This window comes from Stegastes partitus, unplaced genomic scaffold (assembly GCF_000690725.1).
Source record: "Stegastes partitus isolate 25-593 unplaced genomic scaffold, Stegastes_partitus-1.0.2 Scaffold631, whole genome shotgun sequence".
Classification (NCBI taxonomy): Eukaryota; Metazoa; Chordata; class Actinopteri; family Pomacentridae; genus Stegastes; species Stegastes partitus.
This window is the reverse complement of record NW_007578362.1, coordinates 99,693-120,696: the sequence shown is the minus strand read 5'-3', so window position 1 is coordinate 120,696 and position 21,004 is coordinate 99,693. Positions and strand designations below refer to the sequence as shown.

Here is a 21,004-nt window from a genome sequence, read left to right as displayed (position 1 = left end):
TCACATGTGCTTGATTGGATTGAGGTCTGGGGAATCTGGAGGTCAAGTCAACACCTTGAGCTCTTTATGTTCCTCAAACTATTTCTGGATAATGTTTGCAGTGTGGCCGGAGTTGTTATCCTGCCGGAAGAGGTCATTGTCATCAGTGAATACCACGGTTGTACAGGGGTGTATACATGGGGGTGGTAATCCACATGAATTCATAGCCAGCATTATTAAGGTTCTCAGCGGTTTGTGCTGTGGGATCAGACCACACAGGCAGGTCTTCACTCCCTACATATATCAACAAGCTCATGGCTCCCATGACCCTGTCGCTAGCTCACATCTAACTCGACCCAGTCATCAAGCATCACAGTTTGACCCCCTGTCAAAGTCGCTCAGATCTTTATGCTTCCTCATTTGTCCTTCTTCCAACACATCAACTTCATGAACTGCCTTATATACCCCACCCTTTGACAAGTACCAGTTTAATGACATGATCAATGCGGCTTATTTCACCTGTCAGTGGATTTCATGTTGTAGCTGATGGGTGTATACGTGCACTAGGACTGAGCTGGAGAGTCCAACCCTCATTTATCATTTACCCTGTGACGTGTCAACATACCATGCAAAACATCAGGCTGGTTTTATTGGAAAATCCAATTCTACTACCAGTTTGATACTGGTACCTAAATGAAGCTTTATTCACTACTTAGCTTTTTTTTTTTCAACCAATTCTCTCTCCGATTTAACAAATGTTAAACACAACTTAACTGAATAGGGCCTCACTGAAATAAAATGCGCTCTGACACTGAAGAAATAATTAGGTTCCCTTAGAGGCTTGAACCTAATGGCTAAAGAGAATACCACATCACTGGAACATCCTCGGTTCAGTTCAGTCAAATAGTCGAACACTGAGGTTCAATAACCAGCTTTAGAAAAAACAGACTGTAATTATACAAATCTGACTTAAAGTGTGCGATAATTTTGCAACAAAGTGCAGGAAGAAGTATTCTAATTTACATTAACTGTTATTTTCTAGATGTGAATACATCCTAAAAGCTGATCCATCCTCCATATGTTTGAAGGTGAACACTGACTGGACAATATCTGTAAAAGTTCGTAGATCTCATGAGGAGGTGAAATAATTTCTCTCTGCTCCGTTACTCAGCTGATATATGTGCTGATCATCACCTGTGTCTGCCATAAGGATTCACTGATACACAGTGCAAGTCAGCATTAGGGGTAAAGTAATATCCAGGACCAAGAGTAGCCTTTTATCAAGAATCTGATATTGCCCAGTTAGTGCCATCTGAGCAGGTCCAAAATCTACAGTGTGAATGACTCAGCGTAATCCTCATTTACGGCCCTGACAAGCCACCTACAGCATGATGAATATGGCTATTAGTGTCACATGATGTAAATGACTTCACAGAGGATTTTTCTGCCTTGACATGCATTTAGTTTTTGGGAGAACTGCTGAAAGAGAACATTTCGTGAATGTGTATCGAACTTCTGAAAATATGAGATATCAGCGTCAGCTTTCAGACTCCGCCGTGAGCCAGAGTGTAGCTCAAAACTCTGAAACATCGAGTCCCTCCAGCTTCTCTGTGCTCGCTTTCTCCCGTGATCAAAGATGTTAGCAGCCTTCTCGTTTTTATTATCTGCTCCACCACCATTTATTAAAAAAAGTTAGTGAGGATTGTGTGTTTTTGCTGCAGCCAGCGAGCAACAGAGTGATGATTCTGTCAGTCAGTGTACCCTCTAATGTTTGCTGCCTGCACAGGTCATTTTTCAGCTCTGTGGAGACTTTGGAAAATGCTTCTTAAAGCTTATTTTGGAGCACAGTCACCATTGAAATTACAATTGTGACTCTCTCTCCATTCATTTAAATAAGGATCTCTTCTCATTGGCCTGAAATAACTGCCTAAAGATGCTACGAAGTTTTAACTGTCATACCTGCCAGCTATTTGCCACTATTACCAGTAATGGAAAAACAACCAGTAACATAGGTATCAACAGTAAATTTGAGAATTGGTCAGCTTTTCTGGATACAGAATAACTAAAAGGTGAAATTTCTGATGAAAGCAGCCACTTTTGAATTTCCTTCCTGGCGCTCATGTGCATGTTACTTTGACAAGTACCACCCATCTAAACAATAGGCAGCTTTCCAGCTCAGAACAGGTGCCGGTGGTGCAAATGTTTACAGGAATGGCCCGTAATCTGCTTTTTCCAGCTCTCTGTTTCCACTGCAGTGTAGGATCCAACAGCTTTGAACACAATGTTAACTCTCGGTGTGCCAAAATGGCCATAAATAGCAGTTAGTGGAAGTAACTCAAGCTTCATGAGGACGTAGGAAATTAAACAATGGAGTGTTTGTTATGTTTTTTAAGGGTTTTATATTGTTGATGCTGATGTTTGAGTGAAAAATTCTGCTACTTAGTAAGAGACATTGAGAGGGCGGAAATAGTTGAGCTTATTGTCCTCTCCCGGTTTAACCAATCAGCTTTAAGACCCGTGCTGTAGATTTTCGGTGCCACTGCACAAAGTATTTTTTTATCCCACGATAACAACCCGGAAAAACTTCTACAGGTGAGGTTCCTGCAGTCAGAACACACTCTAAGGTTCAGGCTGCCCTAAAAAAATAAAGCTCCTGTTGTGGAAAACAGCCTATTGCTGCGGACAGAAGCATGATTACAGCACTCTCAACCACAACAGCTGTTCAGGAACAGCTCGAGGAACACAACAAAGAGCCCAAGGTGTTGACTGGGCCTCTGACCTACACAGATCTCAACTTGGTAAATGCATCAGGAGAAGCAATCCACAAACAACAGGACATTTTCTGCTGACATCCTGTTGCCAGACACCACAGGACAGCCCCGATAGCCTGATGGGTTGGAGCTGGTTTGGCAGCGAAAGGGGAACCTACACGTTTTTCAGCAAAGTGGTTTTAATGTTGGGGCTGTTTGGTGTCTATTGTGTTGTACTGGCCTATAGTCCTCATTTCATAGAGCAGTGACTCCTAACCAAATCACACCGTCTAGACAACACTGGCTCAAACTCGTAAATATAACTTTTTGCTCACATTGCATGCCTGAGGTTCATGTACAGAAACGTCTCTGGGTAATTAATGCTGCCATTAACACCGCTGCAGCGTCGTTCATCTTTGAGAGGATCTGAGGCTAATTTGAAAAACAACCATGTTCCTCTGCCCGTAGTAGTTCTTCTATGAAGGCAGATGTAGAACTAAAGTTGAACTAAAGGTGAATAACAGATTAAGATTAATCCCACAGAGAGAGAAAGTGCTCAGCTGGCAGCGGAGAGACTCGGAGGACACACATCTTGTCTGGATCACTGCTTTTTAATTACGCAGCCATGTTAAAAGAGATAAAACTGTCTGTCTCTCTCTGTTCCTGTTCTGTGTTCCTGAACACCCCTTTTTCTTTCCTTTTCCCCCCACTTCAATATATTGTCATCTATTCTCCTCTTTCTCTGCTCTTCACATTCATAAAGCAGCTTGTGTTTTTTTCCAAATGAAATCTGATTGTATTGATTGCTCCGTCTTCATTTGTTTTACGGCAGACACTGCTGTCAGGTGTGATCAATGTTAGGGGGATGATGAATTTCACTTCAACCGCCGCATTAGAATTTAATTCACACATTCAGCCGTTTTTCTGCTGTTGTTTTTTTTTACATTTTCCACTAATGGAAAGTCGTAGCTTGTTCCTCCATTATTAACATGTCTTTGATCAAGAGTGGACTCTGATCATTTGTCATTAGTCAAGCTGTCGAAGCATCTTCTCTCTGCAGACACCTGTTGGTGACAGCGGGAGAAGATCGCTACCTGAAGACGTGGGATCTGAGGAGGCTCTACGAACCCAACACTGCTCTGAAACGCTATCTGACCAATGAAATCTACTGGCCATTGAACGCACCGGGGCTCCTGCCGGCCCAGGAGAACGCCTACGTAACGTAAGAGAGCTTCTTTGTTTTTTCCTACTCAGATCCACAAACTTTACATGTCGGTGTAGGATGAGCTGTCTCTGTAGCTCGTCTCTAACGTTGGACAGATAGGAGATTGAGACAGTTGTATAATAGAAGTTTGGTATAATGCACCAATAATAAATACATCTGCATAATCTGCCACAGAGTTAAACAGCTCACTGACACAATGAGGCCTTTGATCTACAGAATCATACTGTTACCGCCATGCAGGTGTCACCAAGTCAACCAAATCTTAAAAGCTAATCAGAAGTTGCAGGCCCTATCACTATAGTTTCTCTTGAGGGGAAAAACAAGCTCAGAGGTCATTTTCTTTAGCCTGACTTCATCATCATCCATTTCAGAACAAAACCTAGTAGCAGGATGTTTTCTGGCGACCCACAACTGCTGGCTTGTCCCCTCAGGACAGGACGCTGCCCCGAGGGACGCGAGAACTGGTCAGCGGTGTGGGGCCCAGTCTAGTGCTGGTCTCATGTCCAGTACTTCCTGTATGCTTGTGAACCTCAACCTGATATGGGAGTGAATGGCCCTACACTCTGCTCAATCTCTTATATCTTTCAAATCATCTTGCAAAAAAAGATCCCAACCCAACTTGTGTCATTCATTGGACCGTCCCTGCCTAGAAAACAGCAACTGTTTTCATCCCTGGTGACGAATCAAGACATTAAATAACTGTTTACAGGCTGAGGAGTACACATTGAGAGTGTGTACAAAGGTTACGCTGGAATTTTCTTATTTCTTTCCCTCCTTTCATGCTACCTGCTGCATTTAATTTGATGTATTTGTGCTTTTATTTAGGCAAGGTTCACACGGAGTCCACTACATCGACCACAGCATGCGCACCCTCTTGGCAATTCCTCGGACTGCCACTCTGTGGGTGAGTGTGGCTGTTTTAATCTTCCATCCTTCAGTCATCAGCGTCCCCCTAAGTCAGCCGCAGAGCGCGAAATAGATTAGCTTTGCACTTTGGAAAACCCTTGAATTGTGCGCACGACAGTCCTGTTGGCAGGGATGAAGATGAAGAACCTTCGGGAAATGATTAAACCCCAGCTGTGCTCTGGTTCTGGATTTATGTGCCAGTCGTGGAGTGTTAGAAATGAATATGTTGGAACGTAAGTTAGTTTATAAGCGTGCTGGTACCAGAACACCTCAAGTAGTTAAGTTTAACCCAGATTATAAAAGTGTCATTACTCTGTTTTTTTACCATTCTCATAACACTGTTTCACCTCCCTGTCCTGTCTGTTGCACTCCAGCCCACTTGTTCCGTCTGAATACATTAGTGATGCACGATATTACAATTTCTGGTCAATACCGATATCAGATGTTAAGATTTCTGATATCACCGATAACCAGTATTACCGATGTCAATATTAAATTGTTGTTCACACCGAAAAATGAGTCTAAGTAAGCACTGTGAGAATGTGAACACTGTTCAAAAGAAGCCCATACCAAATTACACCACATAGTCTTCTTTATTACGTAACAAATGTAAAACATATTTAAACATATTTTAACATATTCAAGTCCAGGAGCATTTAAGTAAAAACATCTGTGAAATGGCAGCGATATCAAATGTAGAGACGAATGCGCTGATGTTAGACGATCATCAGTTTTTCACATCGGCTAAATTTGTTCATCAGACTGATCCCGATACATCGGAATAAAACACTGATATCGGCCGATACTGATGTGGTCGACGATATATCGTGCATCCCTAGAATACATCGATCTTTAAAAGCTGCTCAGAAAATGTAAAGTTTAAGTTTCATAAAGGGCAAAGTTATTTCTTAAACGAGCTGGGAGCTGCATTGTTCAGCTAATCTTTGTCAGCAGGAGTCCATAGCAGGATGTTTATGGCAGCAGGTTGTGGGAGCAGGAGAGTGTCCTGAAAATTCAAAATGAACTAGTGTGTGAGTCTGTTAGAATTCAGAAACGTCATCCAGAGCTGCTATGTGGCTCAGTGACTTTTTACAAATGTAAGTTGTAGTTTTTGGACAACAGTGGAGCTCTGTGGCACAGAAGAATTGTTAGGTTCGTACACACACATAATACCTTGTGGATTTGTTGACTCTAAGGACAGTAAAGATCACTGCCAGGCCGGCTCTGGACTTTTTTTTTGTTGTCATTAAAAAAAATACTAGAACAAATAAAGCTGTTTAATTTTTATCTTATATACTGCATTAAAACTGTTATAACAACATTGCTATATGACCTAATATGTCACTTCTGATTGGTGTTTTTACGTGTCATTGCAGTCCATCAATTACAGTGAGTGGTTAAACAGCGTGGTGACGTCAGACTGCCACGGAGAGGTGATCTTCTCTCTGTTACCTCAGATAAACTTCACGCTTCCCTACCACAAACGCACGATAGAGAGACGATTCGTAAGTTGATTTCAAGTTCTTTTATATGTTTGTTTCGTGCCCCTCTCTTTCCCATCTTTAATTTAAAGTACTTGCTGTTATATTGTAGTTTGACATCAAATGACTTACATTTGAAATCATACACATGTAGGATACACATAGATGTAATAACCTAACTTGGTCGCTTTTTATTTTGCTATCAAAGTGTACATTTTACTGTAAAAACCATTGATCAGACAAGCTAACAGTTTCCTGTATTTTCCCCCCTCAGCCGATTTACTTCACATCTGTGGTGCCTTGTGATGAAACGGAAGAAAAAGATCAAGAGACGGGAGCAGCAGAGGAGGAGGAGGGTGATGTTGAAGAGCAGGAAGGAGGAGAGACTGCGGAAGCTGCACCTGAAGGAGGAAATGAAAACAATAATGAGAATGGAAGTGTTAGAAAGGATAAATGTCCTCCTTCGAGGTTCCAGACGTACAAAGAGGCTGTGAAGAACCACTGCCTTTACCACACAGATAATGACATGGTGGGTCGATGGAAACCTGTAATAATAATCTTCCTTATCTGCTTTTCTTTTCTTTCTTTCTTTTTTTTTAATCAGGGCACAGAGTACTTTACAGATGGGTCACGAGAAATCTCAGTCTCGTTTAGATGTTGTTTGATCAGTGAGTTAATGAGTGAAATCATCGTTTTGGTAAATTTCGCATTGTGTAGGTAGAAGAAAAAGAAACGGTTGTGTTATTAATACAACAAGCTGCATGTGGACAGGAGCAGAGGTCTGCATGGATCACTGCATACTCACTGATGCAGAAAGTATAACATTGGCCTTATACATGTGTGCTGGTGCCTCTGTGTCGCTCTGCAGCTACACACCTGAAACACTGGTCAGCAGTGGGATGTCTATCTACAGTCGTCCTCAAATGTATTCATACCTTTCCATGAAAGAAAAGGCAAAATTCACAATAGTCACTCAACTAACTAGAAACTGAAAAAAGTAATAATAGATAAAAATTTTCTAAATTATAATTTATTGAAATAAGACATTGCTTTTGAATTGTGGGTGAAAAGAATAGGAAAAAAAAAAACTGTTCCAGACAAATTAGAGCACTTTGCTGATGAGCAGTGGGCCAACATCAGAATACATTTGAGGATGACTGTACTTTAAGTAATTTCAACTGAATCAGAGTAGGTCATATCAAAGTTAGTGCCAATAAATGTTAAACAGAAATTACTTTTAAATTATTGCAATGCAGAGGAGAAGGGAAAAAAGAAACGAATTAGTACATACATGGATTATTAAAGCTATACAAATGAGAACCCGGTAAAAGGCCACTCTGGCACAGTGTGTGCAAACCCAATACAATAACAACCTATTATGTGTTACATTTAGTTTCACAGAATCTTTTTGCACAACAATATGCCATGTAAACACGACATGTTCCTACCAAGCAGACCAGTCACAGCTGTGTGATGTGTAGTTATGTGTAGGCCACAGAACAGGGAACACAGCTCTGCTCTGTCTGCAGCACAGAGTAAACACGGTACTCTAAATTCAGCTTCACACACGAAAGTCACTCCCTTCCTTCAACAGTGGACCTGCATCACACACAGGACACCCACAAAGCTAGTTTGATGAAGGTAAATGTTAGACCAGTAGCAACATCATCACTCTACCTCAGTCTCAGCTTTTCTCATCAATTAATCACGGGTGTGACGCATGTTGTCACGTGGATAAACAAATGGCCAATTCAAAAAGAAGAGGCAGATCTGGGCTATATCTGATGACTGGATGATGCTTTGAAGCACTGACTTTCAATCATTTGTGAAATCATTTGATTCCTTTTGGTAAACATAGTAGGAAGGAGAAGATCTTAAAAAGATTGTAATGACTTTGTGGTGTTATCCAGGTGACAGATTTTCATCATGCATTCATTTTTAAGTGATCTAAGAATTTGGCAGAGTTTTTCTTTTTTTTTCTGATGCATTTCTATCCTGACAGAAAAGAACAATAGTCATAATAATAAGAAGTATAATAAGGTGAAAATGTAACAGAAGAGTTGGTGCATTTGGCTGAGCTGAAAAGTTAGTAGACAGATAAATGCCAACAAAAGAGATAATTATAGTCGTAAAAACTTCATTCATCAAGCACTTCTCACAAACAAAAAAAAGCCCAAATATGTAATATAAACAAGATAAACTATAAAAGTCAGACTAGCACTTTTTATAACAACTATTATATCAAGGACCTTCCATTAAAAAGGCTGCAAGGTGGCTCAGTGGTTAGCATCGTTGCCTCGCAGCAAGAAGGTCGCCAGTTCACATCCCGGTGAGGACACCCGGGATCTTTCTGCGTGGAGTTTGCATGTTCTCCCCGTGCAGTGTGGGTTCTCTCCAGGTTCTCTGACTTCCTCCCACACAGTCCAAAAACATGTTGAGGTTAATTGGTGATTCTAAATTGTCCATAGGTGTGAATGTGAGCGTGCTTGGTTGTCTGTCTCTAAGTGTAGCCCTGTGATAGACTGGTGACCTGTCCAGGGTGTCCCCTGCCTTCACCCTGAGTCAGCGACCCTAGTGAGGATTAATTGTGTATAGATGGATGGATGGATGGACCTTCCATGAAAAAACATGATGACTTGTGTAACAAAAGTCATCTTTTATGTATAAATATTATGATTTTGTCGAATAATTTCCACATAAAGGATTAAAACCCTCAAAAAATGATTTTAAATACCAGATGAAACCATTTCCTCTGTGTGCCGAGGTCAGACTTTCCTCAAAATCATTGTTGAAACAAATGAAAATGTTATATTCTGTTACATTTTCTTCATCAGTTACATGTGAGGTTTCACCTGACTTCTTTCAGGTGTCGTTAATGGTGCAGGACTGGAGATTTGGTACCTGCAAGCTACTAAACAAACACTAAATGCACCCACCTCCTCATAGGAAATATGCATTCATTTTCAATTTCTTTTGCCAGTTGTCTGAAATTTTGGTCTGCATTCGAATGGAAACTGCTGTATTCTTAAATATTGATAATTGAATTTTTTTAAAAATGTGAAATAATATGCATTTAACACAATAGTAATTATCTCCTCTGACTTCCAGCGGGACTTCATGAAAAGCGAGAAGCGAGCTGTGTGGAAACGCATGAGAGACACAGAAGGGAAGGCAAAGGTGACCGTGGATGAGATGCCTTTGGCTGCACTGCATAAGGTATCTATACACACACACACACACACACACACTGCAGGCATGATCAGACTCCTGCTGCAGCGCAACATGAAGAAGAAGAGAAGGGAAAGATAAACAGAAGGAGGGAGAAAGGAAACAGAGGTGAGATATGAAAGAGGAGCGTCTTCCTCCTCCGTCCTCTGTCTCCTCCTCTGATGGGCAGCTATAAAGATGGGCTGAATGTAATGATGTGTAAAATGAGAAAAATGTCACCCTCAGTTGGAAGGAGGGAGGGGGAGATGGAGAGCAGCCATTTGAGGATTTGATGTGTTTAATTTTAAGAGCGGCAGAGTGGAGGGTGTCGCTGTGCCCTCTGGGATGAAATGATGGACGGGCACTTCACGGGACGATCTCAAAAACAAAACGCCGCCGAGTTTTTGACCGGCTCTCTGTCTGAAAGGGATAAATGGATTAGGAAGAGGAAGAGAGTGATTTGAGAAGGGAAGGAGAAAAAAAATCAAAGAAGACGCACAGCAGGAGGATTTATAGTGATGAACAAAGGGACAGATGAGCTTCCGTAAAGAGAGGAAGGAGGAGGCAGCGATATTGACTTACTGAGAGCCAGAGCTGAGTCACTGAGAGGAGGGCGGAGTAGACAAGAAATGCACTTATAAATAAAAGTATTGTTAGTTTGTAATAGCAGTCGCTCAAGTGGAAGTAAGACTAGTCATCCAGATAATTATTAAATATGAGTAGCAAGACTGACATGATATGTGGAGTCCCTCAGGGATCAATACTTGGTCCACTGCTGTTCAGCCTGTACGTCCCGCTTCAGTGCGACTGCAGCTCCAATCATTTCTCGACTCAAGCAGAGTGAATCTCCCAAAGCTTCCTAAATAAACTTCTCCATAATAAAATCAAACATTTGTCACTGAGAGTAAACACAGAAAGTAGTCAACTGGATTAGCTTTTGTAGCTACCTGCTAAGAGCTGTAATAAAGGGACAGCAGCGATCATTATTTAAGTGTTTTTTCACTGCAGTGAAGTGAAACAGTGATGTTCTGCTAACTGTTAATATTTCATCACAATACACTCTCCAAGCTCTTAGTGTTTAACAGGAGCAGTGTTCAGTTTACATCAGCTGTAGCTTCAGAGTAACTGAACACAGCTTTCAAATGACCGAAACCCATCAGTAAACAGGAAAAGGATTCTGCTCGCTGAAGGTACGACTAAATGCCAAAATTCAAGCCGCACCATTTCGTCCTGAACAAGTAGGGATTTGCCATAAGCACTACACTTGTATACTTCTGTGTTGCCATGGACTCTACAGCGTAGCCAGGCCTGCACTGCATAATTACAGTCGCTGTGACGCAAACTACAACAGCTGTGGTTGGTTACAGCCAAGATAATGCTTCTGTGAAACAAAATGTAATATGTTGGACGCTGTAACTGTGTCTGGCCTGCTCGTAATGCCAATGCTATTGCCAGGAGCGTGCCATGTGCTGTTTTCTTTTCTTTGTTTGTTTGTTGTTTTACTATTTTATAGCTCATCTAATCCGTCTGTGGAGTCAGTTCTGATGTCTTCTCCCTTTTTTTGTGTTGCGGTAATTTCAGTTAAAGTAACTCCAACATGATCTGTGTTGTTTCAGTCGTTATTGTTTGAAACACACAAAGAAGCTCATTCCAGGAGCAAAGAGCAGCTCACTAGGGTTTTGCTGGTGTACCTGCAGAGCAACAGACACCAGCACACAAGTACACAACAGACCACTTGTACAGACTGCAGTGTCAGCAATGCTTAAGTTCAGCGCTGGAGTATTAATCGAGTTTTAGAGGTTGCATTTCACTTTCCATATCAACAAGTGTGTGTGGGTCTGCTGTAGCCTGAGTGACATGTTTTATCATCAGATCAGAACAATTAGACTACAACCAAGCCCTCTTTGTCAGGGTGGTCATCATGTGAGATTAAGAACCAAACTCAGGTCACATGTTGAGTCCATCAAACAAAGGAATAAACTATTTTATTCGGCTTAGCAGTTAAAAAAACAACAACACAATATTTCAAAGCTGGTTGGTATCATTGAGTTGTTTGTCAGTTGTTCCACACCGTCTTTGTCCGTCTGCGCTGAGAAACCCGACTGAACGTAGAGTCTCAAACTGCACAGCAGGTTTTCGAAAAAGTTTAAAACATCAGCTGACTTCTGATACTGAGAGCACAGATCACTTTCAACATTTTGCTCTTCCTCCTCTCCACAGGTGCGTTTCAACCCCAACATGAGCTGCCACATCTGGGTTGTGTCGGCCGGCCAGTCGGGCCTGGTCAGACTGAACTGTCTGAGGGGAATGATCAGCCCTCATGTCACGGAGATGATTGTTGATAACCAGGCTCAGTTCAACACTCTGTATTCACCACAAGAGCAGAGAGAGGCAGTCCAAACTGTGACAGAGCAGCTATAGCAGGAGGATCACAATCACACTGTCACTGCAGCTGTCGGACTACAAACACAGACCTGCAAAAAAAAAACCTAGTTTTGATAAAAAACAATATTCATTTCTAATTCTTATGCATTTATGTGTGTTAAAAACTAGCGATCTCAAGCCACGTGGGTACGTCTGGCTTTATCTGTCCAGGTTTTGAGGCATCTGTCTTGGAGACATTTACAACTAGATTAGAACAGGTGAACATCGTTTTATTTATGTCTTGGTGTCTAAAAAACTTGGGCAAGTAAAACCGCAAACTAGACGTGACTGGATGATCACTAGAGGTTTTATCTTGTTCCCAGTGTCCAAGAGCCATTAATTTATTTCAACTTTAAATTAAAAACAACAAAAAATATGCAGACGGCAGTGAAATTTTCTCATCATCACTTGAGGGGCGTTTCCTTTTTCTCTTTTTTTCTCTCCTTCACTGTGCCTGAGAACAGTCTGAAGCAGGACTTTTTTTCCTCCTGTGACCTCAACACAACCAGAATCTGCTGAACCGAACACCGAGCGCCGCTTGATTTCCCAACAGATGTGTCAGCTGAAATGTTCCCGTCTTTTCTGTTGTGACAGCGACAGCTCACTTCTTTGCATCCTAGAAGCTCGTTAGTGCCTTGTTTAGTGGTTACTGATCACAAGTAGAAGTTGTTTTTTGTTTCGTTGTATCCGACATCTCACATTTTGCAAACACAGTCGCATTTTAATGAACATCCAGGTTTTCTAACCCAACAGAACCTCTTGTTCATGTAAACACCTGGTATTAGTTTCAGACTGAATTCTGTCCTTTGAGTGACTCTTCAAAATACCAGCATGCAATCTGTTGTAATAAAGCCAGTCTGAAGTAAGTTTTCAGCCTTGTGAACATGTTGCTGAGACAATGGGGACGTAGTTGCGAAATGTGAGAAACTGGATAAATCTAAAACAGAACCTAAAATATAAAATGTTTATTTTTTTGTGTTTGCAACCATGTGATTTTGGTAGCAGTGAGACATTCCATCGTAGTTTATTATTTTCCGTTCCCAGATTTCTTAGCCTTACTTGCATTCAGAAAAAAAAGCTTGGATATTCTCTGAGATTAGAGTGCTACACTTTTGAGAAAAAACATATTTTTTTGTTTGTCTTCAGTTTGCACGGTTAGATTAAAATCACCGCGCACAAGGTTTTATGCCGGAAATGTCAATACTTTTCAATCAAATGTAGCAATCATGTAATACTTGTGATTTTAGCTCAGAATCAACTTATTACGAACATCTTTGGAATGACATTGCCATTAATTAGGCCGGTTGGGAAGAATACATTGCACTGATTTGGCTGTGGTGACGACTTTTGAGCATCGGGAACTCCAACACATCCTTACTTTTGTCCCTCCTCGCTGTGCGTGAGCAGGCACGTCACGACTTTATTGTACGAGCTTCTAAACTTGCAAAGTTGAGCAATGCGGTTCCTTCACAAAAAAAGATTGTGTGACTCTCATCTCAGAGAATATCGACGTTTTTTTCTTGTACATTTTTGAGCTTTTTCTTGAAAATGTACAACTTTTATCAGCATTTTTTACTTATTTTTTTTAAATCTGCAATGGCCCCATTATCTAGTCGTGTAATACAGTTTTGTTAGTTGGTTTTTTTTGCATTTAAAGATACACGCCCTTATTTTGTTATCACCTCACTGTTGGCGACTTTATAATCTATGCTGAGGTTTAAAACTGCAACACAACCCGGGAGTGTGTCTGTAAGCTCATTGCTGCTGTTTTCGTTTTCGTTATCCTGTTTTAAGAACTACTCAGGCTATACATTTGAGGAAATACTTGAATTTTTTTGTATCTTTGCTGGATGTAATATCGATCCTTTCCTTACCTGTTGAACATATTCCTACCGTTGTTGTTCTCGAATAGCTCAAATAAATGATTGTTTTTTAAAATAAATATTACAGATTCAGCATTGTAGCACAACCTAATTTATTTTCCATTGTCTACATTTAAAAAATGGGGAAAATGTAAATAATTACAGGAGGAAATCTGTTTCTTCAGACACGTTTTCCTCTGAGTTCAATTAGGGGTTTTAAACTGTGTTTTCCAGTTATTTCCAAATGACAGTCTCAATATTGTCGGTCACAAACATACTGAGTTCATTACTGACAACATTTGTAGGTTTGCAATTCATAAACGCGTCACAATGTTCATCAAGTGCTCTCTGTTGCTATTTTTGAAACATTGCCGATAATAAACGTTTTTATAATAAGAAATAATCCAAAGCCTTTATTTAAGCCTAAACACTGTGAAAAGCTGATGAATTGTTTCTCTGTTGCATCAGTTGTCTCGGAAATAATCCAGTCGTTCGCCGTCATCTGCAGCCTTTTATTTCACTTTACAAAAACTCTTGCCACACATAAAAATGAAATATCAAACATCACAGATGTGACGAGTGGATTTACGCGGTATCACCAGAACACTTAGACAAGTAGGACCGATTGTACAAGGAAGATAAATGTATTTACACATGTATACACAAAATCATACACAGGAAATACACAATATTTGACATATTTACAACAGTCACACTAAGTATAATTGTCACAAACAGCAACAGCACGATAACAGAGCATTCTCGAACATTAGACTTTCATAGTGAACAAACAGGAACGGTGTTTATCTGGAATGAAATGAACTTTTATTTTTTCACGCTGTAAAGCTCCAGTTAAACGCTGGAGCCTGCACAGGAGAACTCCAGTTTATCAAAACTAGTACGGTAAAATGCATTGGTCATCATTACATTCACTTTGTTTTAGCTTGTTGGGTCCATATACAAGTATGTTCTTATTTAGCATTAGTTCATAAGGAAAAATGTATGTAAATATACAGGATCTCCCTAAAAATTGGTGAAAATATAGAATTTTAAAGAAGATTTTATTCTTTGATTAATCCTCCGCATGTTGTGTCTATATGCTCTGATTGGCAGTTGAACAAGAAACTTCTTACTATACATGATATTGAATAACAGCTAACAACCATGCAAGTTTTTGGATCAGAACGGATGTCAACGAGGCGTTCACAATGTACAGTTGTCCTTTCTTTGAAAGCAAATACATCAACACTTTATAGTAGCTGGGAAGCATTGCAGGCATGTTGACGGCTCGCTGGCTGTTCTTGTGTGCAAAATAAGAAACATATTTTACTTTTTCCCAAATCTGACTGTGGATTAAAGCCAACCTTAACTTGTATGAAACATGCTGTTGGTATTTGTGGTCCCCAGAGGATTCATCCAAATGATTTTGACACCATGATCAGCCCCCACTAGCATCGCTTTCCCACAAAAGTTTTATTAGAGTCAAAACCAAAGAGCAGTTCTTTACTGTTCACTCTTTGCTTTAAAGGGATTGTTTGGTTTCTTTGATGTGGGATCGTATGAGTCAGTGTATCACTAGACTAGATGTCAGTCATTGTACCCTAGTTTAGACAAGTGAACAGGAGGACCTGCACAGAGGCAAAGTGATGAATGCAGTCAGCTTTCCAAAAGGAAGCACAGCCAGAAAGAAATGAAGAAGTTTAAGTGTATGATATATTTAAGCTATTGTCACAGGTTTACTTTTTCATCAGTCAGCCCTTTCCAACTGGAAAATTAAGCTGTTATATTGCTGTCTTCAAAGCCACCACACTCCATTGAAAAAGCAGTAATTTTATCTCACAGAGTAAAGGAGCTGTTTGTCTCCCACTGTGTGGCACAATAACACAATCCAACTAATTGAGGAGGCAGTGGACCAACTCCCATTGTCTGCTAGCTAAAATTACTGTTTTTCTCAATGGAGTCTGGTGGCTTTTTAAAAAGTCATATAGTGGCTTCAGCGCTTTGTCAGAAAGGTGGCCCTGAAATAGTTCTTGCTGCAGAGTCCGTCCACAGCAGCTTAATGCTTAGTCTCCATGCTGGTCCTCCCAGTCCCAAAGAAAGCAAACTGTCCCTTTAAGTTCAGGTTCCTCAGAGGATTATCTCTTTTCCATTTTGGTCATGACACAACCATTCCTCTGGTGCCTTCCTGAGGCCACTGGAGGGAGGCTAGTTTTACAGGGAGCCTGTTAAAAACAAACTTTCAGCAGATAGTCATTGTCCACAGAGGATGAATTCTGATCATGAAAGATTGTTGCTCTACATGTGCATTAAAACAAAATTAACTTTCTTTATCCCCAGAGGAGGAATCTTTTGGATTTTGTTTTGTGCAGTGTGTTGTCTTGTGCTTCCCTATGGTCAACATATAGATTTTGTGTCAGTATAACTAATAACTAGATTGCCATAAAACCTGCTGTGGATAATTATGGTCCCCAGAGGATGAACTCTCGTGTTTGTGGTAATCACAAGTTGTTGTTTTTTTCCCTCTAAAGCCACCTTTCGCTGCCAATTCCTCTTGCATGCAGAATCTACAGAACACTGTTGAATTTAGCGAACACATTCCTGCTCCCCACAGGCTAAATCCTTCAGAATTTTTGGTTTGTTTTTTTTTAGCATACAGTGTGTCCTCTGGAACCTAAACAACATGACTAACAGCCACATTGATATGAAATTTGCTGTGGCTGTTCATGGTCCCCAGAGGGTGATTACTATTGACTTTGCTGAGTCCATCACTCTGCAGTGTAACTCTTACACTAAGTCATACATTAGGTTGATCTATTGACCACAATAAACCTCATTGAGTGTGATGATATTTTCTATTGTGCCAAAGTCTCATCAGATTTTCTACCTCCAGCCTCCGGAGCAGCAACACTAAGCTATCAGCAGTCTTATCAGCAGGTTTATTTTGCAGACGATTGAGGATGAAGCTCCCATAAAAGAATCCTTTTATTCATGTGGTCAGGGATGGATTATGAGACAGTGGGCCCCTGGGCATGGACATTTAAAGGGGCTGTCCACAAGCCACCAAGCCCATATTATTTGTAGTGTTGTCTTTTTGCATTTTGGATCTATTTGTGGTGATTTTCTGCATCTGTTTGTATTAAGTTATTTGGTAAATGATTCCTTGCAATAGTTTTGGGTCTTTTTGTGGTAGATTTGTGTCCTTTTGTCTTTGTGTTGCATGTTGTGGTACGTCTGAAAAGGTTTTGTGCATCTCTGCAGTCATTTTGCATCTGTTTGTAGTCAGTTTGACTGTTTTGTGTTGCCTTTTAGTTTAGTAACCTGTACAAGGATGAGGTGCAATTTACCAAGATGTTTACAAAAGCAGTTTCTTTAGGGGGGCTTTAGACTCTTTATGGTGTTCATGTCTTGTCGTTCACATTGTAAGTGCCAGCAAGGGAGTTGGGAAAACACATCTGACAATATCTCCCACTTGGTAGGAATTATAATAATATCAGCAAACGTGACAAAATGGTTGCAAAGTCTCTGGAATTTCAGTCACAATTGAAGTCAGTATTGGCTCTGCTAATCCAAATGGAAGCTACAGAATATGACATTTACTTGTATCTGGTCTCCTCTGCTAACAAGTGAGAGCTATTCTATATTTGCTGGGAAAACAATTTGACAAACACAGCTTTATAAGATTATGTGTCAGATAAAGTCATAGTTACTCCAGTGTTGAATCATTTCACATATAAAGTAACTGAAAATTGCTGCTGCGTGACTTGCAGAACACGGATGGCTGAATGGATGGACGGATCGCAGACAGATGAAAGCTCAGGGAAGGGACAGTCATATACTAGATGGATGTGTCCAGAAGAAATGAGAGATAGATGAGATGGATGACAGCATGAAGCTAAAACTAATCGTCCGACTGCAGAACTGAATCATTTTTGCCCTCAGACCTGAATGTCCACTCAGACCTGACAGTGGAAGTAGCTCAATGCTTTTTCCATCTGACACTTTCCATTCATTTTCCCTCTGCTCAGTCCATATTGGTACACCGCCCACCATAAAGTAAACACCTCTCGGAGATGCTGAAGAACGACAGGTCTGACTGTTGTTCTTTTTTTGATGAGTTGTACTTGTGGGACACTTTGGAAACTGAAACCAAGAATGCTTGCAACACAATAACCAACCTACAAACAAACTACCACCAGAAATAGCCCTTTAATGAGTACTGTTTTAGGATATTACTCAATAAATCACTGTATTTCTGCTGAATTTCACTCAAATTTTTACTGATCTAAAATGAACTTATTTTCCTGACCCTCCAAACCCTTCTGAAACAGAGACAGAGATGACTCTGCATCTTTGGTGCGATGTGATAAATTGACACAAAGTACAGTACAGTTGATAGATTGTTGAAGCCCAGAGTTCATTGCAATACTGAACAAAGCACAGACGCTTTGACCAGCATCTTGCTGTGAGCACAGACTGTCTATAAAGATGGTTGGACCCTCTGTGAAGTTTTGAAGCTGCAAATGTCTGCAGACTGTCCTGGTTAATTCCAACATGTGAGACATTAATATTGACCAACCGTACATTTGTTATGAATGGGGGAAAATTAGCTATCAAACAGTTTTTTGTACAAGCCTGTAAACATGTTTATAGGGAATGGCATGCTTTTAGAGCCTCAAGTGGACATTTGAGGAACTGCATTCCAATGTTAGCTTCATTTTGTAGCCCTGGAAGTTGCCACTTGGGTTTAGAGGAAATACTCAAGCAATTTAAGGAGAGCGCATTTCAGTGTCCATACTACAATACAATGTAGTACTCCAGAAAACGATTTACTACGTCCCAACATATAGTATGTCAAAGGCAGTATGTCAGAAACATCAGGATGCATTTTGCAGTATTCAAGCCAGCATGCTTTTCTCACCATTCTGACCCACAATCCTCTGCAACGGAAGATACTTGACAGTGTTTTGCTCTAGTAACAAACTTAGGCAGTTTTTCCCAATGGTATGCATGTAGCAGTACATAGTTTTTAAAGTCAGATGTGTTAGTGTGTACATTGGGGTGCAGCCTAAGTCTGGATACTGGAGGTTTTTTTTAGACCAGTGTGATAGATCCAGATTAGTGGCTATTACCAAAATGACTGTTGTACTTTTCTGCCTTGCATAAATGCATCCTTAAAAACAATATGATCCTTGGTTTGTGATCCTCATAAGGCTACAACAAACCATAAACACGAAATGTATATTTTCGTAAAGGTATGTTATAATTTACTTCCATGTGAGACAGTGTTTGTCAGTGTGTTGCAGGTTGCTGTGATCTGTGCACCAAGTTTGTCTTGAAAAAACAAACGTCAGTGAAATTTTCTGCAAATTAAATCTGGGGTAGGCAGTACATTTTGGCATCACTGGGCAAAACATCTATACTGACCTTTGACTTCTGCTGACATCTTCACCTCCTGTTTTCAAGCTTTAGACGGTGATTTTAGTCAATCACAGGGCTTTTCACCTGGAGCAGGTGAGATAGTATGAATAGCAACGTCTCCGCCTACTGCAGCTTTAACTTTTTAAACTGTCTCTCATGCTAGTTAGCTTTGCAGATGCCTGTCTGACCTTCAGTGTAAAGCAGGCAAATGGAGAGTTGACCACAGATTGTAGTGAGATTCTGGCAGACAGCCATGTGGTTAAAATTAGTGCTGAAACCACTGACATCAAAGTCATCCATGTGTCCTGGTAGAGCTTGATCAGATGCTCCATGCTAACAGTTGTAACACTATTAATTGATTGTATGGTGTCAACTCCAGTTTGTGCCTTTCACATTTATGTTATGGTCGAGTTACAGAGCAAAGCATCTGATTTCAAGAGAATAAATACCAGGTGACCTTTCACAGACCTGGAGGCAGGCTAGCCATTAGGATTTATGTACAGGGAGGCATCGTTTTCCAAACTGGGCCTCTCACCCGCTTGCTATAGTTGATCCTATTTAACAGTTAACCATAAATCACTGCATGGGTCAACCCCCTTCATGTGGACTCTTTGACCCCATCTGACAATAGGTCTGATAGAAGGTAATTTGACAACACTTACCCCAATTATAAAGACATTTCCAGGATACTCTTGTAACCATCTTTCAAATAATGTGTTTGGTGCTGGATTTTTTTAATTTAATTTTTTTTTGTAATAAGTTCCTTGATTAGTAAAACTTTTCTTGCTTGTGTTAGGTGACAACAAGAAAAAAAAATGAGGGCAGCAGCTCCAGGCAGGCATGTTTGAGAATGAAATTCTGGAAATACGTTCAGATTCAAGGACGTCGACCTGCCCTCTGTCTATTCAAAAGGTCACCTGCTGTTTATTTTTCTAAAAATTGGATGTGTAGCTCTGTAGCACTAATGTAAGGTGATACATAAGAGACACAAACAGGGGTTAGTGCTGCATGCTGAAATACTAGCAGTACTATTGTGTACTAAGTAGAACTGTTTGGAAATAAGTACCAATGCTGAAAAGTAGTTGTAAACAATATGTGCTCCTACTATGTATCTGGCAGTATCTGGCAGTGTTTTGAATCTGCTTTCACTTGTACAGACTACAACTGACGTATTCTGTACAAATATATAGTTGCATAAATATAAACCTTGGTGCTTGGCTTAAAATGACTTTTCATACTGGATTTTAAATGTTTGGTATTCTTGAGGTCGACCGTTATCAATTTTCTACTCTGGAGTTAGTGGCAGATTACCCCGTTCATTACCCCGTCACCTTGTCAAATCTCTTCTTTTGTGCTTTAAACAGTGCTCACAGTGGACCGCTGCTGTTTGTGTCCATGGTGGTTATGCTAATGCACACTTTATAGCAGCATATTACCCAGAACTTTTTGCACACAGAACTCATTCAAGTGCAGCTTAGCTGCAGCGATAGACCAATTTGTGCTTACTGTGAAATAGTTGCTTGGTGGCGAGTGAGTCAGGTGAACAAATCTGATCAATCATCAAGAAGTCAATATTTTGACAAACCTATCCCTGCCAGGGACCCATGTTTCTTTAGTCTTAATAGATTTCCAGCACCTCATCAACCCAGCAAACAGTTTCACCCCAAATTTTCTTTTGACACACTGTCTCTCAGTATTTGGTTAGAAAACAAAAAAAATCCTTTGAAATGGTGTTTTGAGAAGAACTGCATG

General features: G+C 40.4%; 1 protein-coding gene across 1 annotated transcript in view; it reads left to right on the top strand.

Moving 5' to 3' along the window:
- gtf3c2 (general transcription factor IIIC, polypeptide 2, beta) overlaps nucleotides 1-13,935 on the top strand; it is a 35,995-nt gene extending 22,060 nt beyond the window's left edge. The window contains exons 15-20 of the mRNA XM_008289677.1: nucleotides 3,790-3,951; nucleotides 4,780-4,858; nucleotides 6,237-6,365; nucleotides 6,616-6,870; nucleotides 9,450-9,557; nucleotides 11,769-13,935. Coding sequence (XP_008287899.1) covers nucleotides 3,790-3,951; nucleotides 4,780-4,858; nucleotides 6,237-6,365; nucleotides 6,616-6,870; nucleotides 9,450-9,557; nucleotides 11,769-11,969 — 934 coding nt within the window. The 3' untranslated portion in view covers nucleotides 11,970-13,935. The remainder of the gene's footprint in view (nucleotides 1-3,789; nucleotides 3,952-4,779; nucleotides 4,859-6,236; nucleotides 6,366-6,615; nucleotides 6,871-9,449; nucleotides 9,558-11,768) is intronic.
- Nucleotides 13,936-21,004: the final 7,069 nt, after the last annotated feature.